The following is a 24272-nucleotide window of genomic DNA, read 5'->3' as shown; positions in this document are numbered from 1 at the left end:
AAAAACAAAGGTCAGAATGTTAACACAAGAAAATTCGTGCAATTCTTACTACCTTCATAAAATGTGAAGCACGGTTGAGGGTGCAAACTTTAGGCATGTGTCTGTCCAGGAAGACTGTGAACTCATCAAGGGCAAGACCCATGGTTCCATTAGTTTTTTTATTATCCCAAATAGTACTTCACACACTGCAGGTGTCAAAAAAAAAGTGTGCTGATTGAATTACATTTATACAAAGCATTGAAGACATAGAACTTCAATTAAAAAGATGTTATTTACATTAAAAAGAATTGAGTTACAGAAGCTCCAACTAATTATTAGAATAAGGAAAAAATTTAGAGAAGGAAAAAATAAGGAAGTGAAATTCAAACTTGATTCAAAAATGAGTTTTGTCTCTCATTTTAAAAATATAAGTTATTAGGAAAGGGACACTAAAATTTCAATTATGAAAGCAGAAGAAAATGAACATGGATACCACTGATGGGGGAAATTTTTGAAAAAAAATCTCATATTTTAGTTCTAAGTTTTAGTTCACAAATTCCTACTGACCACATAGATGTGTGTATTAAAAGAAGTCATTCTCTTCTAAAACATGAAGGATATTTAACAGCTGCCTAAACAATCCTTTGACAAAAGCTCCTGCATGTAAGCATAATTCTCAGGGCATAATTCTCAGGGCCAAAGTTGAACAAGTTTGTCTTGGGAACAAAACGAAAAAGAGAGAACACAAAAGTAATAAAGAACAGAGTTTAAATGAAGTCAAAGAATGTTTGTTTAGGACATCACTCATCTCCATCATCTGCTTGATTTAAAATTTTATTACAGAAGATGTGTAACTGCTGTAAATATTTTCCCACTAGAAACAGACACTTACTGGATTTAAGTACTTTTTCTGAAATTTAATTTTAAAAATTCATTTATTCTTGCCCTTCAGCCTTTAGGGCTTCCAAGCATATCCCTAAAGGTTGTAGGAACCACAAGGAAGATTCGAAGTGAGTACAAAGAGCAGATCGTGCTCTGATCATAGCCATGGAAGCCATCTTCATTTCAATTAATTTACTTTGCCTTTATGAACTTAAGAGTCTTTCAAGGAGGTTGACATTCCACTCATCTGAAAAAGCCTGGAATGTGACAGGGGAAAGGGAGGAGAAGTAAATCAAAGGGGTTAGCAATTTTCCAGATGCAATGTATTTTTCTTCTCTTCTTTTCCACCAGAAATTTTAGAGAGCCTTCTGACATTTTAATTCCCTGTGCAAAACCACAGTAGCAAAAAATGCTTACAGCTTCTATGTCAAAAACAAACACACACACGTGCACTTGCACATACTCATGAAATAAATACAGATTCCAACTGCTGCTCCTTTAACTGAAAATATTGCTTTGAGTGTATTTATTAGATGTTTGTGTGTACAGTTTAATTGACAATTTTAATTTAAAAGCAACAGTGGGTTTTGTAACTTTCTTTTTCTCTTGTGTGTGATAATTAATTGCTGAGTCCGTGCTGGCTTTTTCATTAAAAAGATGGCATTTATACAAACTGTTCTTGTGACTGTATTTTAAAGCATACCAGGATATTTCAGTTATCACCTTTAGCCACATGGTTTCAGGAAACGATGCCCGAATGTTTCATGCAAATGCTGATCATTTCCGAAGAGTCCTTTTTTCACGGAGTCGAAATTCACCAAAACATGTAGAGGTAAAAAAATCTTCAAGGCCTGTAGATAAATTCTCAGCAACAGAGGATATGCCCATTGTGTCTTGGAGCCAGAGAGGGAGAAACGCCAGTTAACTCCCCCAAACACCCTGCTTCAATATTTACCTGACAGCTTTGGTATCTTGACATTTTCCCCAGTGCATTTCCTCCTTTTTCAGGTATTATTTTACAAGGGATTTCTTGTTATACAGAACTAACATAAATCAATCTATAACAGAGGAATTTGTTTAATACATTTATTCTTTTCAGAAGCTGCATGATCATATTTCATTGACTTGTACAATAGAAAAAAAATCTTACTACTAAAACAGTTTGTGGAGACGGGTGCATGGTAAACCTATTTAGTCTTTTCAGAGGTTCATTCTTAGATTTTAATGTTAAATAATAACAACTATTCATTTAAGCTGGTCTCACTGTATATCTTGACCTTTAGCAATTCCACACACAGCAGCTTATTGTGGTATCTTTAAATATGAGAAATAAGAATGTTTTACTTTGCCATTAAGAGAAAAAGAAAAGAGTACTGCATGTTACATGGCCCATGAAATATTGGCAGTGTGCTCCTTGGCTTTCATTCGAAGAACTGCGATACTGGAGGACCTCCTTTCAAACTCTGGCTTTGTTTCAAATGCATGTCCATTGGTAGCCCCGGTAAGAAGAGAGTCAGTGAAAAAATTGTTGAGGGGCACGTGGCTGAACTGGTTCTGGTGGTTTGAAAACCCTGTGTAACTGGAATCTGTCCGAGGCGAGTGAGAGTAAGGTGTCATACAGGAGGAAGTGTCACGTGGTAACATGCATGAAGTGACCACAGAACCACCACTCGCATTTCCTGCCCACAAATTGTTCTGAATCTGGAATATATAAAACAACAAATATTACATTTACACGTTCTCACTTTTGTTCCCTTACTTTTGTGAAACTGTATTTACGAAGTTTTGTTAGTTGTTCATTGTTTGCTCCTATTGGGTGGTCTGTAATTTCATTCTGAGCACATCAAGCAATTACTGAAAAATAATTATTTGAAAGATTCTTCTAGTTTGTTATACTGGAATGGATCGCCAAAACCCACATATTTGACCACATAAAATACTCTCAAAACATGTCAATCTCGAGTATTCTTTTTATAGTCATGATTTTTAAAATGAAATCTGGAAGATTTAGTCATGATTCCTGACCAATTCATGTGCTTAGAAAAGTGGTTTAAAATATGGTTTTAAGTTATATAGTTTTCATCTTTCTAAACAAAATTACACAATTGCATTTGTTTTTTTAAATTCCACATCTGGACTCTTGATGTGGTAGTTTGTGCTGGAAACCAATGCTGATACGAGGCTGTTTGTTCTTTAGAGATATTTTTGATCAAACTCATTTTGGAAAATGTTCACTGTTTCATTTTTTTTTCATATCCTATAGTCTTGAATACATAGCTCTGTGAAAAGGACAATTATACACATATTTTAAACATTTATTCTATGATTTATATATGATATAGTGAGGTTGCAGCAGAAGTATGACATGTAGAACAGATTTAGAATTCTAAAACTTGATTATTACCCGATAACGAAAGCACAATTGAGAAAAATATGCAAGTATTAGCAAAAATATCATATGAATATAAATAGAGTACTAGATAACATCTTATATAAGATTGAAAACTGGGTTATCACTTGTGCCCAAGAAATTCACATCTCATCTCATTAAATCTCTACAGGAAACATTTCAGTGCAATATTATCAGCAAATACAAATTTCTCTAAAGTTACTAGCATGTGAAAGAAACATTAAGTAGAATTTGTATACTATGAATTTTAAATAGGAGGTATCTTAGACTAGCTATTTAAACAAGGGCAAAAAAAAAAAAGTGATCACATGCATGACTGAGAAGCACGGAGAAAATCCTGATAAACGGCAGGAGCTGGGAAAAAAGGAAAATGTTGCTTGGTATAGCATGGCAGAGAGATGCAGCCTTAGAAAATGAAATTTAAAAGTTAATATGCCTTTTACAGTATTATTACAATAGATTTAGACTAGAACACAACAACAATATATATGTTTATCCCATCTGACTTTCTTTTCTTTTTTAAAATCATAATTAGAACGGAATCATCAATTATTTCAACACATATACAAGAACTGTTTTCTCATATTTATTTTTGCATAGAAATTTCAGTCTGCTACATATAGCCTCTGGTATAGTCTTACAACACTCAAACTGAAGCCACACTTTTTAAGACAACTTATTTTCAATTAATAGCCAAAAATATGTTGATGAATCTTCTAGATTACACTGTAGAGATGTTACTCTGTCACTTAGAAAGGACCACAACCAGTTTTAAACTGAACAACAAATATTATCCCTTAGGTGGTGCTTCAGTGGTTGGCAAGATGCTCATTTTAGTAGTTTTTAAAATAGTTCTTTATATAAATATTTTTCTAAGCTGCTTTAAGTATGTCAAATCTGTGAGAGATACCTATAGACATCTATCTAGCTATCTAGCTAGCTGTCCATCACGATTTGCATACATTATCAATCCTTGAATCGTCATGGGCTATGCTGTTTTAATTTTGGCTCATTCTAGTATATGTATCCCACTTTAGCCAAAGTATGATGATTGGTGCCAGTGACTGCTGAGTTATGTATCTCAAACCAACAGGAGGGGCTGTTAATGTCATTAGTCTGTGAAACTAGCTCTTCTAACTTGATCTGGGTGATTTTCCTCTGACATTCAATCAAACATTGTGCTACACTGCAAAAACCACAGTCATATGTCTGACAAAAGGGCTTTCAGGAAATGAAAGTGAACTTGCTTGCTTACTTTTGAAAAAATAAATGCAAGGCAAGATAGTGGTGGAGAAAGATTATTTACATTTTATCTTTGTTAAAGTATCTCTCAATTTATACAGTGTTGCTAGAATTTATTATTAAAATCATCTACTTGTATTCCAAATGCATAGAAATATATTTAACAACTCAGTCAAAAAGAAAAATAAGGAGAGTAAATGCAGGGAAGGAAATCTATGAATTTAAATTTAAAATATTTTCCCCTGAAAGAATTAACAGTAATCTATGTATAAAATGAAAAGAAATTCTCCACTTTCCACGACATGAGCAAATATTGTTATTTTGATCAAAACTTCTTACCTGAACATGATCAAGCAAGTTAAATGCATTACTTTTCATGAAATAGAACACATAGAATTGTCTTCTGAACAGAACAGATTAATAAAGCAATTTACAAACAGCAATACTTTAGTTGGACTTGAGGGGATACCCAAATATTCTCATGGGTAGTGATGCTGTCACATGTTTTTACTGCTATGCCCTGTTTCCATGATCTCTATCACCCCTCTCTTCCCAGCCTTTCTTTGATTTTCAAATTTCTGGCATGTTTTCATTAGACTTTGGGGATCTAGTTGGTTTCTATATTAAAGTTAGATGCAAATCATAAAAAATAATATCCCCAGTGAACTGAGGTTTTGCTTCCTCTGAAGCATTCCCTCTGGATGTTTAAAACATCTGATGATGACGATCAAGATCACGCTCATGATAGCTAACAGTTATCAATCAATTACCATGTGTCAAGCATTATGTTAAAAGCATGATGAAGACTTCTAATCGTTTTGACATCAGAAAAGGTATGTGCTTTTACTATCCCCATTTCGTAAACGGTAAAACTATAGAACAAAGAGTTTAAGAATCTCACCCAAGATGGCATAACTCCAATGGTAGAGGTCAAATCTGAGCCCAAGAAATCTTAATAAATGCTACAATTACATAAAAACTACTCTTATGAGTTAAAATTGTTATTTACTTATTAATAACCCTAAGTTTTTGGTTGTTCATAGACTCCACTTTCTGAAAGCAAAATTCCCAATGATCGCTCACAACTGTTTTCTCATCCCCAGGCCTGACACAGTATATGAAAAACCCTTTATACACATTTATTAAATAATGGAAAAATCTCTAAGAATATGAAATTTGGACTGATCCATCTTGCAGATGTAATCAAAGCTTTATGGACAATTTATGCTAATATATCTAAATTTTTTTTTCATGATTTGAATGCTAGAATCAGCATACTACACAATCTTAACAGAAATCATGAAAATTACAAAGCCAGATCCTGTTGACTATATTTCCCTAGGCAGTTTTTTGGGTTTTTTTTTTTTTTTTTTTTTTCTGTTAAACACTTATTATCCACCACAGATGCATCTTCCTGGAGATTCTGATTCATTAAGCAGGGGGTGTGGCTGAGGGGATTTGTACTAAAATAATGGCAATGATAATACACATAAGCAATTCTTAAAATCTCCTAGGATCAGGAAACGCTATTGAAGTCCAGCTTCTTTCCAAATGCAAAAAACCCTTGTACATTTTCAATTATGTTCAATTCCTGTGATAAGAAGCTCACCCTGTTTAAAAAAAACATTCCATTCCCTTTTGGAGAGCTCTGTAAAAAAGTGAGTGTTATCTTTCTCTATCTATCTCTTCTATGTCTGTCCCTTAAAATGATACAGAATAAGTGGCATCCTTCTTACATGGGAAAACCTTCAAATATCATCAGGCGATTATTACACAATCACAAGTCTCCTGCCTCTAAGGATTCCTCATATGACATGATTTCCAGATGGTATCATTCCAGTCACGTTCCTCTGGATATGCTAGAGGCTGTCAACACCCTTCACCCTTATTAACATCCAGCACTGACAACAGAATATAAGCTAGATGTCGTCTGATCACCGTAGGGATAACCCAGCAGGTATCATCTTTGTTCTAGATCATCTACTTCTGTTAATGTTTGAAGGCGATATTTGATTAAACAACAAAGTCGTTTGAGCTTGTGGTTTAATAAATCTACTGCTGTCCAAGTGGGCTCATTCTATGCCTCCTCCATCCCTCCACCAATTCTATTCTTGTAAGTGACCATTTTTAAACGATGTGCTAGAATCGACACATATTGTCTAAAACTGCGCATATATTTGCCAACAGAGAAGTCATACAAAAATCTTACTCTCTGACTTATTAAAAATACTGTAGTTGCTGTTAAATTTTGGAATGAAAGAATGTACTTTTTTCTAAATAAGATCACTACTTTTCTTTTTTTTAGACTAGCTTTAGGCTAGTTCACTGACACCAAATAATTTTTTGTAGGCTTCTAACTGTATAATATTCAAGGGCTTTACAACAAGGAACAGCATTACTGAATCATGTCTACGACCTTTTTTCACGTGTGCTTAAAAAAAAAGAGAAGAGAAAAAAAGACTGCTTGCCTTTACATTTTTTCTTCTTTGTTGTGTTTAAAAGGAGTGGATAATCTAAAAATATTCCATGTTTTTATGCGGTTCACAGCATTTTTTAAAGTTCTGATGGTATGTTTAAAGCACTGTCCAGGGAACTTAGCCAACTACCTCCCATTAGCATGAATGGAAGTTCAGCTGACTTAGAACTCTCCACTTTGAACGTTTTTCTAATCACGTAAAAACTTAATTATTCCATAAGTTTAAATTTTGGAGGAAAGTTGATTTTTTCATCTCTTTCCAAACTGAAATCAAATTCATTTAACATTCACTTTCCTTTCAAGGAATTAAAAGCAATGGCTAGGAAGGAGAGGGGTGATATATAAGTATACACATATATATTAAGAGTTCTTCACTGTGGATGTATATATGTCATAAATTGAATAGGGTAAATCATGGATAGGAAATTATAAATATCATTTACCTTCACCATGGAAACTTGATACAGACATATTCTTTATATAACCAAAACTGTAAAGAAAATTTCAGTATACTAACTTTGGTGTATATTTCTAATATATTTGCTGATTTTATTGTAGTGGGGAATTTTTCATACTTTTAAAAAACCTTTTAATGTAAGTTTATTAGTCTTTCCCTTAGTTGTAAAGTAGCATGATGTGTAAAAAAAAGCAAATAGTTTCCTGATGTATATACTCTATATCCTACTGTTAGTGGTATTTATTGAGACATTAGCCAATGGAATTTAATCTGGATTTAATAGAAATACTGAAAAATGTGAGAATATATGAGTAATAACTGTTCCTTAATTTTAGAGCATCTCTAAAACCAACTAAATATTTTTCTACTAAAACAAGTTTATTTAACCTTACTCCTCTACATATACACTGCTTCTACCAGGCACCAACATCTACATTTACACTCATACATAGACACACACACACACACCAGGATACACATATTATCCTAACCTCACGCTACCCTCACATCACAGCCCCAACACTTCCCTGCGGGAGTTAAAAAGTTGCTTTAAAAAGACAGAGATCAGGGATTCACAAAGAGGTATTTGTGATGATGTTATAGCAATAGCTTCTTTGCATTAAAATCTGAAAGTTAACTTTGGTTTTTCCTGTTTGACAGAATGTTTACATTTATTGACTACTCTGAATATTATTCAATACTTACTATATAGATTTATTACCACATTATCACTATATAATTTAATTTACCTGATTTCTTATATGGTCTCTTTTAAAAATGAAAACATCAATGTTTACAAAAGCAGTTCAATTTTTTGAGACCATTACATTCTTTATTAGCATATCTGTTCCTTTAAAATTTAGAGGGATAAAATGTTAATAAGAATCATATGCTTAGTAACTTGCAGATATTTTTAGCTGTTGTCTAAACTTAGGGTCCCATTAACTTTTCTAGTAACTACATCAGTAAGCTGCTGGCAGGGAGAAGGGGTATAAGTGTTTTTCTAAATAGTGAATTTGCTACCAGTGAATAACACACACTGAGTCTTTGTGCATCTGGAAAAAAAAAATCCCAACTTGAATTAATTACGCAGTGAAAAGATCAATCTGAGCAAGTTTAGGTACTACCTGAGATAGAAATGAGGGTATGTTTTCATCAGTGCCCTCTTATTAGGTGGAATTGTAATGAAAAAAATTTAAGATAATACACAAATACTAAGATTTGGGGGGAATCAATTTACATTTCAAAAATTCCAAAAATATATGTTTTCAACACATGGTATTATTAAGTTGAAGGGGTTAGAAATTATTTATTCATCAGAAAAGGACCACATGTTAAGTATTCATTGCTACTTTGAGTTCTTAAATAAAATTTCATCTTAGAAATGTATACAGGGATTTGAAACAAGAAAGAGTGCCTTTTCTGTTAAAAAAAATCACTATTAGATATAATAGTCATATGAGATTAATGAACTGAGAAGAAAATTGCTATACAGAAAAAATAAAAGTATATATCTCATTAGTGCAAAAATTAAAAGCACTAAGTCTCATAAGAAATGTTAATATCTGAAAATTTTAAGAATGGTACCATATAAAGGTGTTTAAATTTTGTATTATTCAAATAATATTTGAAATATGCTCCAAGTCAAAGACAGAGGAAGCATTAAGAACATTTCTCATTTCCTTTAGTGTTGAATGTGTTCTCAAATTTTGTATTAATTGTGATCATTTTTTAAAAAAGATTCATAGGAAATCTCACCCTACATGCCTTAAAATGAAACTTTTCAAATCAACTCACTTAAGGAGAGAATAAAAGCATACCACTTAGGATTTGCTATCTTTTTAAATAATTATCCAGCAACAATTATCATATGAAGTATTTTCCAATTATTTGTCACCTTATTTTTCATGTATTTTAATACATGCATGGTAACTATTGCTGATTCATTTTTAATGACAATTCATCTATTAAAAACTTTACAATTATAAGAAACAAAAATTATAATATAAATTAAGTTTTCTTTGTGAATTATTAACTTAAAATGTAAATCAAATATGCAAACACTTGAAGTAATTACAGAGTATATTTTTAATCTCAGAGAGTCACACATGGTGTCATGTACGAGATTTGAATTTATTCTTAAAATCCCGAGTAAAGTTATCAATTATATTCATCTTGTATTTGGGTTAGCTATAATTTGAATTTTATTTTTGTGATTTTTAATTCAACTGTGCATTTGCACAAAAATTTTTTTCTATTTAATGCTCCATAATTTAGAATAAAAAAGAAAACCCACAGACACATGTGGCTTAATAAATATGGCACACATAAAATTCTGGATTAAAATATATCCTGAGGCTCACACTAACAATAATGGTTTGAACTGTAGGTTTTAATCCACAAGTCTGTTCTCACAGACTTCTCAGACTTTGATGCTTAATTTCCCCCCTGGTTCTTCTCTATTCTCCTATAAGGTAGTTTTTATATGTATGAGCAACATTGGCACTTTTCAATAATTTATTTTCTTATTTATTACTTATTTTGGTAACCTACTCAATTTATTGATTTACTCTTTCGTCTTAAAATATAAAATATGTATGACCAATTCAGTTGAATACAATGCTTTAACAGTGGTCACTTATTAAAAGCAAAAAAAAAAAAAAAAACAGCTAAGTTATTACGACTATGTAAAGTCTTTAAATCACATTAAATTTGAATATTACATTAAAAAAATAAATCTATTTTCATAGTCAACAACATGAATGCACTTTACTTCTTTTGGAGGATATTCTTTACCTCTTTAAAGAACCTGTACTTTCAACAAAATAAAAGAATTATTCACCGTCTGTGTCTAGCTGCACCTTTACCTGATACTAACAAAATCTACCTCCTACTATACATAACTTACTTTTAACATACACATATATGCGAAATAGTCTTTATATGTGTTTATATAAAATATATATGCATATATTTAATTAAATTAGCAACTTTATCCATTGTAAAAATTATATTAATTTGAATAAATTATGTCCTTCTATAATATTAATTATTTGTGCTTATAATCAGTGAGAAATTGTACAATATCACTATGACCTGCTGACCTGATGCTGTTAACATTTTTGTCCCTCCATACATCATGAGGGAAGTTTTATTGTATCACAATATATATGACCATCTTATTGGTTGTTTGACAACTATAAGACTGTTCATTACACAATGCATCAAGTATAGCTATATTATTAACATTTTTTAATGATCTTGGGATCTTTGTTTACTTCAGATATCTGGGAAAAATAGAAATAATACTGATAAAAATGTGATACTTTTTCTAAAGGTAAAAACTGCTCCAGAAAAAAAAAACAAAAAAACAAAACCTGCTCCAGATACCTTTAAATCACTAAACCATGGTGGTAAATGGAAACAAGCTTCATATTCCTTATTTAGCTTAAGCAAAGGTAAACTTTAAGATTAGGACAGATACTTGTGAGAGAAGAAAGTAGGGTGAACAATATCTTCAAATCACTATTTTACAGAAATTTTAACATTTCCTTTTAAAAGTTGTATAATAACAATGTTTGAAATAGAATTGGTAAACTAGAAATATTATACAGCTTTCATCTGTTTTTTTAAATTACTCCAGTTACTACAAATTATCTATAACTTGAATCCAACTCTTGGTATGTTCAAACTCCAAGTGGCATATATTTATAAAGTCATCAATTAAACAACAGAAAGCAAAAATACTGCATGGGTCCTTTAGTGCATTTGGAATATATAGATTTAATTATGATTCTCAATATATACTAAATAAAACCTCATTGAAAATTTTGGTGGGAAAAACCTTCAACCATTTTTTAGAAATTTTTGATGAAAATATTTTCTTCATGATAAAATAATTTTGGTGGATTAAGAATATACTCAAATTTTCCTAAAGCTACCATATTTGTTCATCCTAATTTAAAGAAGAAAGTGTATTTAACTGAATTTGATCTTTCTCTAGATTCCCAAATAGTAAATTTACTCACAGATTGGATGAGCTTAAATGATACAACATAAGGGAAAATTCAAACCACTTAGCTACCTCTCTACTGCAGAAAAAAATTAATAATGATTAATGGCTATCATAGAACCATGACTATTGAGCACTCATTATGTACTAGGCAATATCCTAAGAACTCTGCATAAACTATTTTGTTTAATCCTCACGAATAACATATGAACTTGTATCACCATTTTATAAATGAAGAGAAACGTTCCTAGAGGCTAAATTATTTGCCAAAGTTCTAAAAATCTATTAAGTGGCAGAGCCAGGATTTGAATCCACAACTCCCTAATTGTGCAGCCCACAGTCATACATTAATCCATGGCCCATCCCAAATCCCAAGATTTAGCTGCAAAGACTGTTTAGAAATCACTTTAATCCTCTCCATAACAGAAAAAGTATCATCATCATCACCATCATCATCATCATCTACACTACTAAGACCACCAACTCTAGCACCAACAATACCTCAATCTTACAAATAAAGACTCTGAAGATCAAGGAAGTCCGGAGACTTACCCAAAGTTACTCAGCTAGTAAGTGATAAAGTTAGTGTACTTTTAATCCAAACTAAACCTAATGGCATGAAATTAGCTCTTCTTTTAAGACTGAAGGCTGCTATAATCTCCTAGAAAATGTTTATAACTTAACAGAAAATATTTTATTCACTAAAATTAATTATTTTTAAAATGCTTTGGTTTTGGGCTTCCCTGGTGACGCAGTGGTTGAGAGTCCACCTGCCCATGCAGGGGACATGGGTTCCTGCCCTGGTCCGGGAGGATCCCACATGCCGCGGAGCGGCTGGGCCCGTGAGCCATGGCCGCTGAGCCTGCGCGTCCGGAGCCTGTGCTCCGCAACGGGAGAGGCCGCAAACAGTGAGAGGCCCGTGTACCGCAAAAAAAAAAAAAAAAAAAAAGCTTTGGTTTTGATAAATTAGAAACAAGTTAGAATCTAATGTTGATAGGTATGTGCTTGCTTCTTAAACTCAAGGACAAAATTATGTAGGTCTCTAATTGGTTTGGTTTGCTGGGTCTAGTTTGCATCAAGAAGTGTTTGCAGAATTTGTAATATCTAGTTCGTAATCTGTCCACAAAGCAGGAGATTTTGTCTGGATCATTTGTATAACCTCTGTGCCTAAAACAATACCTGGCATATATTTGTTTGATAAAATGCAAATAACTCCGCAAGAAAAACAAATTAAGCTGAAAGGGGTCTACAAAATCTTTCTAGTATATTCTTTTCAAAGAGGAAAAGTTAACTGATTAAGACCACAGAGCTGGTTAATATCAGAGATTCAGAAACCATCTGTTTTATTAAAAATAGACTAGTTTTTGTTTTATAATGTACTCCTGAATAGTGAAGTGAACCAGTATTTTTTTTCACATCTATTCAGTGTATACATAATTTGCTTAATACTGTGGTGATACAAACGTGAATAAGAACTGAATCATCTTTTAAATACTTTACATCCTAAATGTGTGGTAGACATTTTACACAATCCACCACAATGTCAATGAGAAAGTGATGCGCTGATTGAGGGAAAATTGAGAGGAGGCTTCATGGAAGAAATATGGTTTAGGTGAAGGGAAGGGAATTCAAGATAGAGGGAATCAGACTTAGCACAAGCAAGGAGACTCTTTTCTAAAATATCATGTGTTGGATAATATCAAGTAATTTAATTTAGCTATACAGTGTTGACAAATGGCAACTGATATTGTGACCCAGAATAGAGCTTTAAAAAATAACAGCTTTGGGCTTGCCTGGTGGCGCAGTGGTTAGGAATCCGCCTGCCAATGCAGGGGACGCGGGTTCGAGCCCTGGTCCAGGAGGATCCCATATGCCGCGGAGCAACTAAGCCCATGCGCCACAACTGCTGAGCCTGCGCTCTAGAGCCCGTGAGCCACTACTTCTGAGCCCACGTGTCACAACTACTGAAGCCCACACGCCTAGAGCTTGTGCTCCGTAATAAGAGAAGCCACCACAGTGAGAAGCCTGCGCACTGCAACGAAGAGTAGCCCTAGCTCGCCACAACTAGAGAAAGCCCGTGCACAGCAACGAAGACCCAATGCAGCCAAAAAAAAAAAAAACAATAACAGCTTTTCACTACATCAAAATATACTATCTTTAGAGTATATTACTACTGACATCACAGCACTCACTTTGTTTGCTTGCCATCACATATGATTAAGTTTAAGAAAAAGAATATCTTAAACAGTCTAAGAAGTATCTACATTTTTAAAATGTTTTATATTATTATTTTACAAATTTAAAAAATGAAAGCATTTTTCCTCACCAAAGTAATGCAATGCTTTAGGGTCAAAATTGAACTATTTCAACACTTCGTGTTGGATTAGGGAGAATCCAACATAATGTTGCATAAAAAGCCTGGGACTCCTGAACTCAAGAAACTTGGGCTCAAATTCAATGAGTTAATGGCTATAAGAAGGAAGCCTGGTTTAAAATAAGCCCTCAACTGGTAGTTACTATTTTTACTGTTACAGCTGTTGTTACTACAGTGTAATGAAGACCAGTGGAAACAAAGTATTTAGAACATTTTAGAAAATATTAATTACTATTCACAAATAAACATTATATGTTATATACAGATACCTTTATGCTAGGTAAGATTATGATTCACAGGCTTATTATTATGAGCAGGCTGAAGGAGATCATTTTGTAAACCATTTCTGGTTTTGATGTATTTCTGTGTATGCTTTTGTTTCCCTGCCAAATTTCTAATTCTTTATTTTTGTCCTGCTGCCAACATTTTCTAGTTCCAACATTTTGTAATTAATAATTTTTTTTCCGTAATTAGTAACAGTAACCAAATTCAGTGTCTTACTGCATTGAGTTGGTTAGGCTCTATTTCAGTTCCTATTTTTCCCATTATAAACTTCTATTTTTAAGCCACATGAAAAAAAAAAAGTTTCCTTAGGCTGAGTCTTGGGAGACATGATTTTTGCATAATTATTTTTTTCAAACAAACTAAAAAATGTCAACCATATATCTTTAAGTTAAAATGGAATTTTCCCCTGACTTTATCCAATACCTACAGTGGGGAGTGGGAGATGCTTGATTTCAGAATTGTTGGTAACCAAACATTAAACGACTTACCAATACAGAAAAGTAGTGTGGATTCATCAGTATTGATTTTTATCATTGTTAATGAATTGCACTGTCAAAATAACTTCAACATATGATCTCTGCATTCCCATACTTAAATTATGAGGTGGTATAACCAACGTATATAAGTTAGGGAGAAGCCACAAGAAGAATTAGTGCAAAATTCTGTTATCTGTGAGGGGAATTTTTTTTTAATTTATCCTTTGTTGGCGTGAAAAAGACTATCAAATGTATAATTTGATTTTACCATTTCCTTTCCTGCCTGAGCTACTAGGTGACCTCATTCTGCTAATCGTTAATGTCACAAGCTATGAGGCACAATAACATAGTAGCAAGATAATTTTAGGAAAAAAGGGTGACTAGTTATATTGTTATATTAAGCTTTTGTATAGAGCTTAATTGGTCCAGGCACTATTCTACATGTTTTATGATACACTAAAGAAGAAAGGGGGGTTAGAGATAAGGCAACCAAAAGCAAGGAGCAGAAAAGTGGCAAATAGAAATGGTAACAAGGAAAGGAATGAATATTGAAATAATAAAGTGAAAAAAAGATACATCACAGTCAAGTGTTGTGGGACATATCAGTAAGACTGTTTAGAGTCCATTTGAAAAGAGTTCATAATTTGTGACTTTATTATTTCTAAAGTCACCAACAGTCAAGTAGTTCAAAATTATATGCAGCATATGCCATCTCCGTTATTTTTTTAATTGTTATTTCACTGGTTGTGAGAACATTCTCTGCTCCCCTGAACTAAACTGCAATTTGAATAATGCAACTTAAGCCTTATGCTCCTTTGGTATTCGTTAATCATTCAATCATTCAAACATATTCACTGGGAGAGACAGTCTATTGTGAGAGTTAGGATCTTGCCCTTGAGAGCTAGATTGGCTCTCTCAAATATGGGTTCACTACCACTAATGAAAGTGAGTAAATACCTCACCTCTCTGTGCCTCAGTTTCCTCATAAGAAAAATGGGAATAATCAATAACACCTACTGCATAAGTTTGTTGTAAGGATTAAATGAGTTAATATACGTAACCTAGTTAGAACAGTGCCTGACAGTAAGGGCTACAGTCGTGTTAACAGCTAGGAAAATAGCAGTGCCTGATCTCATGGCGCTTGTAGCCTCGAGGACAAACATCCTCACAGCACTTTGTTTAGAACTCAACTAGGACACTCAAAATATTTGGTGAATAAAATTTCATTAGCCCTGTGATGTTAAATAACCAGGAGTATAAACATGCTTTTAAAATAGGAGAAAATATAAAGGAGCTACTTTAAGATAAAAATTTTAAAGTGAAAGAAACAAAATTCTTCTTAAGGTAGGTATGGGCATGTATTCAAAAGGTACCCATAATGTTGGTCTTCTGGCAAACTGCAGTGGCAAGGCTTAGCTGTAAAAGTCTCTTATAGACTACCTTGTAAGGAACCATTTGTGTGATCACAGACCAATTTTTTTTTTTACCTCATCTGGGTCTGGATTCCTGACTTCTAAAATGAAGGAATTGAACTAGGTGATCTCTAAGGCTCTTGTTTGCATATAATATTACATTAATAAATTTGGTGGATTTATCTGGAGGAATGAAGTTCTCAAAATAGGTTTTTAAAAACTCATGAAAGGCACAAGAACACAAAGATAGCATGAAATTAAAGGACTGAATTCATGTTCACAGGGTATGAATGTACAGTTAAAGAAAACGAATACCCTTAAGTTCAGGGCTGAGATGATTTGTTTACTGGACTATCAAGGTATTCTACCAGCATATATGTTACATATTTGTTTTCAAAGTAGTCTCTTATAATGCATATCATTAAACAATCAGGAATGAAATAACAGATGGTTTAAAAGTTCCTTATAATACACATGTCCTTTATCATGTATCAAATACAATTTTGAATATTATAATTCAGTATTAGGAAAAAGTAATACCCATTAGAAAGACAAAATTTATTTCTGTGAATTACAAAGTATGAAAAAAAACCCTCTCTAAATTAAAAGGAAAAATTAGAGGAAAAAGAATTTCTAAATATTCTTTGAAATGAGATGAGAGCTCCCATTATAAAAGAAGCCTTTCTTAACATGATACATTCAAAAAATTATGTCCAGTACTAATTCTATATATGTTTTAAGTCACAAAGGGCTAAATGTTTCCTTGAAACAATGAGCAAATTCAAAGCTGAAAAGATAACATAGTTTTAAGTGGAACTTAAAACTGAAAAAAAAGATGGTTTTCAGTGAAACTGAAGGTGTCACAGGCCACATGTGACACCAGGTTATGGTATGGTTCATAAAACAACAGCCGCAGAGATAGCATGCCAAGCAATGCGTTATGTATTTGAAAAGTTAAGAAAGGGAGTGAGTAATTAAAAGACATACTACTGAACGATGCTACTTAAGTTGTTTCAATGTATACCAAAGAAGAGACCCTGAAACAGTTTGAAATGAATGGCTCTAGAAAAATAAATTACAATAAATAAATAAATAGTTTAGTAAAATAAAAATCTAACAAACATGGAAAAATTCTTTTGGAGATTAAAATTTTCATTCTTGGCTATTAGATATAATAAAGCTTATACTAGCCCTTTTAAGAATATACAAACCACACTTATGCCTCTCAGTGTTCTGTGCAGTTTACCATACCTGTGGATAGCTGTCAGTCCTTGGCAAAACTGATATGTCATAGGTGGCAGCAAAATGGCTTTTAGCTTGCTGGATTTGGCCATAACGTTCTCTTTTTCTCCACTTGGCCCTTCGATTTTGAAACCAAACCTAATTTTTTTTAAAAAGTAGAATTTTAGGCAAGGGATAGTTGACAATGCAAATATGATGCTCAAAGACTTCAAATTAGAGAGGTAAACCAGGTCAACATAATTACTAAAAAGGGAATTTTTTTATATTAGAAAAGGATCCACAAATTTTACTTTCTATTTTACCCTGACAAGTGCCATGTCCACGAGGCAATATAATTTAATACAAAGAGACAAGACATTTTCAAAAATTTATTTAATATGTCTGAGCCTCTGTTTTTTTCATTTACAGAAAATAAAAAAAGAATTAGATTATATGACCGTGAAGATTCCTTATATTTTCAAATTATCACAGATAATAATCCCTCTCTCAGAGAATGCTGCAAGTCTGGAAGACATTCATAACTTTTTAGTTTGGGGCTATGTATATAACATTAACCCAGCCAATCTATAACCAAATTAATATCTGGGTCTGTCAAAACAATTGGCTCTTCTGGGTTGTACCCAGACTTAGAAAAACTTAGAAAAATGTAAACATAAAGATTATATCTAAAACATATGGCATCAGCAGAAATATCATGATTATTTAGAAATAAAAACCATTAGGATTATATATTATATTGATTATGATAAAGACTTCGGGTAAAATGGTATCATCTGAAGCTGAACTATGGTTTTAAAATATACAAATTGTTTATTATGTAAATGACACCACTTACTTATTTTCTCTTATAGAAAATGCTCATAAAATCTTCAAAATCATTTATCTAATTTAAAAGACTTATGGGTAATATAAATTAAAAAAAGAAACAGGGCAGATATAATCAGCTGTCAAGAAAGCCTGTGAGTCAGTACGGCCTCTACAGGGTCACTAAACTGCCTTCCAAATCTCTCTGATGAATTGCATAGATGAAATATCCATTATAACACCTATCTTCCTCAGAGGGTTAAATATTAACTAATTCACACTTGTAGCTTTCCAGAATCATCATTTTAATATTTTAAGGTATTAAAGCTCTCTTTAATACAGCTCTCTATACAGAAAATTATATTCATTATGTATAATTTACATAAGCAGCTTTCAGGAAGCTCTTTAGTCTTTACAGAACTATATTCAGAATATAAAATACTTAGGAAAGAAGCTGTATAAAAATGCAAATTGTAAAAAGCCTTTCATTAAAATTTATTTGAAATTTTTACTCTTTTTCATATTCAATTCTAATATTTTATATATCTTTACCTTCACACTTATGGAGACATATTAATACACAGTTTGGTGCGTGAGCATGTATTGCAAATTTAAGATGGCACTTTGAAGAGTTTTCAGCAATTAAAAGAAGGCAAGGACAGCTACCTGTTCAGATGGTTTCTTAGAACACTGCTGGGAAGTGTGTATTATCCACTATATTCAGGGCTTAAGACAACATCAACAAAAAAACCAAAACAGAACACACTTTCTTGCTCTCTCCACAGCAGGAGCATATTGAGGGAATTTAGTAATGAGGGCTTTTTTACTGAGAAAAAGACCTTGACAATCTCCTTAAAATGCGTGCCAATTACCACTCTGATGTGAAAAGCAGAAAAGAGAACCATCTGAGTAAATTAGGTTCAGGCTGGCTCTCTGTGCATGTTCTTAGGCAAAAATTAATCAGAACTTGGTGAAATGATGAGGGGAAAACATGCTTTGTGCACAGCTGATCACTGTGTGTGTGTAAACACATTTTTCTATGGTTACACGTATAGCTAATTTACATATATGAACACAAGACCAAAAAAACACACATGTGGGGGGTTTTGTGTTAACACTTGACAGTTCTAAAATTCTTCCTTAGTGTTGACTTTCTATACATTTACTTCCTGAACTAAGATAAAGTAACCATTTGTCCCCACAAACTAAAGCAAAAATCTGCTGCTTGGTATTCCTGCACCACCAGATGTTGTCTTTACTGATGTATAAGGGCCTTACAATGGCTCAATCTTCAGAAGGAATACTATTACTCCACTCAGAAAAATTTTTTTATTTATTTCTCTATTCTAGTGGTTTATGGGAATTGCAAAATTCAAATTATTTTATTTGGAGTAGTAAAAACACACACAAAGAAAAAGATTATTCTCCTGAATTATTGTTACTTAGGAACTAATAAAATATAGTTAAGAATATCAAGGCTAGTAAAAATAAAATACACTTAGGAGGTAGAATTTTACCCAGTATTTAAAATTTTTTTTTCAAATTATTAAGAAATTTAGTATATTGAATCATCCAATTTGATAATTTGAATATAACATATAGATATAATTTAACTGAATTTATATATTTAAAAATTACTTTAAGATTATTATTCCTATTGCCTCTGCAAAAATCATATAAGTTATCTAGATTTTAAAAATTATAATGGAATGGCATGTACTGGCAATTCCTGGGGCTAGAAAATTGTAGATGAGCTATATGATCTTTCTTTAATTATGTATAGTGAAAATAGTTTATGGTATACATAACAACTGGGAGTTTGTTTCATTTTTCCTTGTTTTATTATAACCCCAACCTCAGTAAAATTATAGACTTATGGACCACTATACAAATAAGTTACCAATATAGGGTATATAACCCCAAAAGAACTTCAACGGCTGATAAAATAGAAAAATAAGATACATGGATTACTAGATTGGATAGCTATGACTAGTTTTTTGTCCTTTAAAAATCACTTTTTGAAATCAGAAATTTGTTCATTTTCTGTTCTTTTAAAATAATCATTAGTTTTTATGCCTATGTAATAATTCAAGTGTTCTTTTCTTTTATACTTGTGTTTGAGCTGTCAAATCCTTTGCAAGTAAAAAGTAACTTTAGTAGACTTACATGCTACACTTACATACTACACTGTTCTATATCTTCAGTAGGAGAATCAGTTTCTTCCTTTGTAGTAAAACACAACTATGGATCAAACACTATCTCCCCTCCAACTCCGCCCTCCAAACACATATACACCCAAGCCTTCATCTGGCTCCTACCTGGACCCTGGCCTCAGTCAGCTCAGTCCTCAGAGCAAGCTGTTCTCTGACGTATACATCCGGGTAATGGGTTTTCTGAAAGACCTTTTCCAGCTCCTCCAGCTGCAAGCTGGTAAAGGTGGTTCGGTGTCTCCGTTTCTTACTGCTGGATACGTTGCTGTCACATTTATCCCCAAGTTCATCCAGTTCTCCCTTCTCTGGCATCCCTTTCACGGGAGACATCCGGAGACTGTTACAGTTGTCCATAGCTCTATTTAGTTCGGTGTGAAGAGGCTGTCCTTCTACTTTAGTGATCCCATAGTTCACTGTACCCAAAGGGGGAAAACAACAGTTCTCAGGATTGCAAACATATGGATGAAGGACTTAAGTTGAAGTAATTTAGAGCATCAGGCAAGCGGTCCATTATGCTTTATTGCGCCAGTATTAATTTGATCATCACATTATTAATTCACTTTGGGCAGGTTTAGAATCATCTAAAAATGTGTACATGGAACTCATATAATTTGTCAAAACACACAATTCTGTTTTCCAGGATTAATGTAATGTTTATGCACATAATTTACAATCAAATTAGTCAAAAAGACGCTCTAGTTTAAAAAAATCTAGGTGCGTCAAATTTAATATGTCTTATTTATTCACAGCAGACAAAAGTAAGCTACTAACATGGCTCAAAAAGGATATTTCAATTTTAAATACGATCTGTAAACCAAAATCCAAACTCTTTTCAAAAGTTATGTTTCTCCTCCACACAAAACCTATGGACTATAGATTTAAGATATGGTATTGTTTCCTATTATATTTCCAATATTTCAACTGTATATCATGTCTGCATTTAAATTTTTATTTCAAAAAGCGACCTACTAAGTTAAAAAATGAATTTTCCATCAGTTTCTGTGTATGTTTCCTACAGAAAATAATAAGATTTAGGTAGACTTCTTTAGCTTAAAAACTCATTTGCAGTTCTTTCTAAATTTGTCAAATTTATGCTTAACTCATGAAACATGTTTTAAGACAGAAAGCTCTACTCTTCCCTCTAGTAAAGCACAGAAATTAAAACATCTATTAAAAGATTACAAAGGATGTCATCTGGCATTCTGTTTAGTGGTGCTTTAATTTTAGTGATTTCCTCCAGATTTGAGTGCATGCTTGGCAGTATGATATAAAAAGAAAATGTATCATATGGTGCCACACACACACACACAAATGTAATGGAGGCACATAATGCAACGGGAAGCATTTTTCTTAAGTCAGCCCTGCCACAACAATGATTTCCAATGAATTGTTATACTTTTTTCGTTTTTGTCTATTTTAAAATTCTCTCATGATGTATTTTTACAACTGCTTTAATCATTATATAAATGTATTGAACTCTAGTACCTAGTTAACTTAAAAACGGAAGAGTATTTAGGCAAAAAAGATGTGATGTAAAACTAAACAGAAAGAAGAGCCTGGACATTAACAAACAATACGGTTTTGTCTCCGCGGGCAGAGTTAAATGGGGAACTGCGGTAATTAGGGATGGGGGAGGGGAAGCAGGCGTGAGGGTAAGGGCATCTCAGGAGAAAGACAGGAACCTTCCTAACTTTAGCGGACTGCTTGTTGCCTACATTTATCTTACTTAAATACTTTCCTATTAAAATCCATCCTTATGGTATGATGTTCTTTAAAAACTTGATAAAGCATTCAAAAAGCACCTATTTCTCTTCTTATTTTTGGAATCCCGACAACTTAAATAAAAATTATGATTGAGTCGTATCCAGCTGTCAACAGAGGACATTTCAGAACCATTTTTAAAAAATCCTGTCCATAGAAATAACTTTATGTATACCTCTATAAATTCCAAAATTAAAATATTGCAATGTGAAATACAGCCAGAAAGCCAAAACTTCACTGTATTAAAATAAAAAAACTTTGCGTCTTCCTAAATAAATGACTGAGATTTAACTGATTTTCTCTATTGTTTGCGCCTTTATTTTTTATTTAAACTTGCAAGTCAAAAGTAACTTGCAACGTTGAACAAAATAAGTAAAATATACGACGTCGTATTTTTTAAGCTTGTTGCGTACTAGGTATTTAGAAAAGGAGCTTCTATGAGCCGGTGCCTTGCCAGATTTTGAACTACCATTAGAATAGGGGGCGGCAGGCTTGCTGTAAATATTTCACACTTAATTCGTTTGTTATTTTAAAACAGCCCGCTCCTTACAGCTTAACTGTGGAATATATACAATGATAAGGAAAAGTCCTCTTGGAATTGTAAACTTGCTTTAGCTGTCGCGATCTAAAAAATAGGTTTGTATTGGGTTACAAGATAGAAAAGATAGATGGTTTGTTTTGATAACATTTTGACTTTGAGATACTTGGCCATCCAAAGTTAAAGATTTCATCCAGAAGCGTTCCGAAAGTCTTCTTAGGTGACTTCTACGTGGAGTCAGAAAAACAGACAATGCAGAATTCGGGAGTGAGCGATTATAGTGAAGATTCTTTGCCCGAAGCTATTTAAAGTGATTTGGCGTTTAACAAAAATGTATGTTGTTGTATCGCAAACCCAAAGAAGTAGAAATCACAGACCCCCACAAGCTAACCTAGTAACCCTCTAACTTCACAAAGAAAAATATCGTTGCGTCTTGAAAAGTAAAAAACAGTTTTCACCTAAGTTTTCTTATTCGTGACGGTAGTGACGTCCTCTAACGAGCTGTGATGGATTTGAGCTCCTCCTGCCTGGGCAGCGCGGCGGGCTCGCAGAGGAAGCGCGCTGTCTTGACTCAGTTACGCTCTATTTAGCGCCCTATCAGTTTATGCCGGGGTCCTGGATAAGGGACTCCAGGACCCGTGGAGGACAGCGAAAGGAGAACCGCGCGGAGGCAACCGGGTGCGGGTTCCTTCCTTGGCTCCCCCCAAAGTCTGCAGCAGCCAAAACTCCGCTTCCTAAAATAAGCACCGTTCCACTGCCTTCCTCCGCCCTCCAGCTCTCTCGCTCCCCTCCCTCCTTTCCTTCCTTCCTTTTTTCCTTCCTTCTGCCTTCCCTCCCTCCCTCCCTGTCCCGACCACTCCCCGCACTCTGGATTTGCGGGTGGGCTTCCGCGACCCCGGCTGGAGCAGTGGACTCACCGCTGCCGTCCTGACAGGGCGAGGTCCTCTCCAGGCGCACGTGATGCTCGGCGCGGGGCAGGGGCCCGAAGGCCTGCACGCATTTGCCCGCCGACGCTTTGCTGTAAAAGGACTCATTGTCCAGCGTCTCCATAACGTGCTCCAACGCGCCTCCTGCGCCCATGTAAAAGTTACTGTTTTTACTCGGTGGGCTCTTGAGGGCAAACTTCTCGCTCAGAAACTCCATAATCCTGGAAGGCTGTCTCGGAGCTACTGGAGCTCGGAGGCTGGAGCGCGCTGGGGGAGGGAGCGAGGGGGCGGGAGGAGGGAGGGCCAGAGAGGAGCGCAGGGGAAGCAGGCGCTGCGGCGCGGGGAGCTGCCCGGCTCCGAGCCCTTTAAGACGTCCCGGCTGGAAAGGGGGCACCCGAAGTTGCTTTTATATCTTGAAACTCAGCTGGGCTCCTCGGGCAACCTCCCAGTTCTAATGAATATGAAAATAGGCAGGCGACTAACTCCACCCCGGACTCCCCTCCGCCCCCACCCCACCCCCATCTTCCCCCACTTACCCGGGAAGGGCGCGTCCAGGCCTAGGTTAGACAGACAGCTCCATTTCAGACAAATGCCAGCAGGGATGAGGCCACGACACCCAGAAACATTGCCGCCGCGACAGTGGACTGGCATTTCGGAAGAGCTCGGTGAGATCGCAAAGCAGTTAACCCTCCACTCCCCGCTCTCTGCGCCCTCCCGGGCCGCCCGCCCGGCACCCGGTCCCCACCCCACCCCACCCCACCCCCACGCCGGCCACTCACTACCAGA

The 24272-nt window shown here is 34.4% G+C and overlaps 1 protein-coding gene across 1 annotated transcript; it reads right to left on the bottom strand.

Moving 5' to 3' along the window:
• Positions 1–2176: 2176 nt before the first annotated feature.
• ALX1 (ALX homeobox 1) lies at positions 2177–23703 on the bottom strand (the record flags this gene model as incomplete). The annotated part of the gene is made up of 4 exons (XM_079715058.1): positions 2177–2562; positions 17257–17385; positions 20370–20674; positions 23478–23703. 4 exons carry the CDS (start codon positions 23701–23703, stop codon positions 2242–2244), a joined length of 981 nt encoding a protein of 326 aa, XP_079571184.1. The 3' UTR covers positions 2177–2241.
• Positions 23704–24272: the final 569 nt, after the last annotated feature.

This window comes from Hyperoodon ampullatus, assembly GCF_949752795.1.
Source record: "Hyperoodon ampullatus genome assembly, chromosome: 11".
NCBI lineage: Eukaryota > Metazoa > Chordata > Mammalia > Artiodactyla > Ziphiidae > Hyperoodon > Hyperoodon ampullatus.
This window is presented reverse-complemented; position numbering and strand designations above follow the sequence as displayed.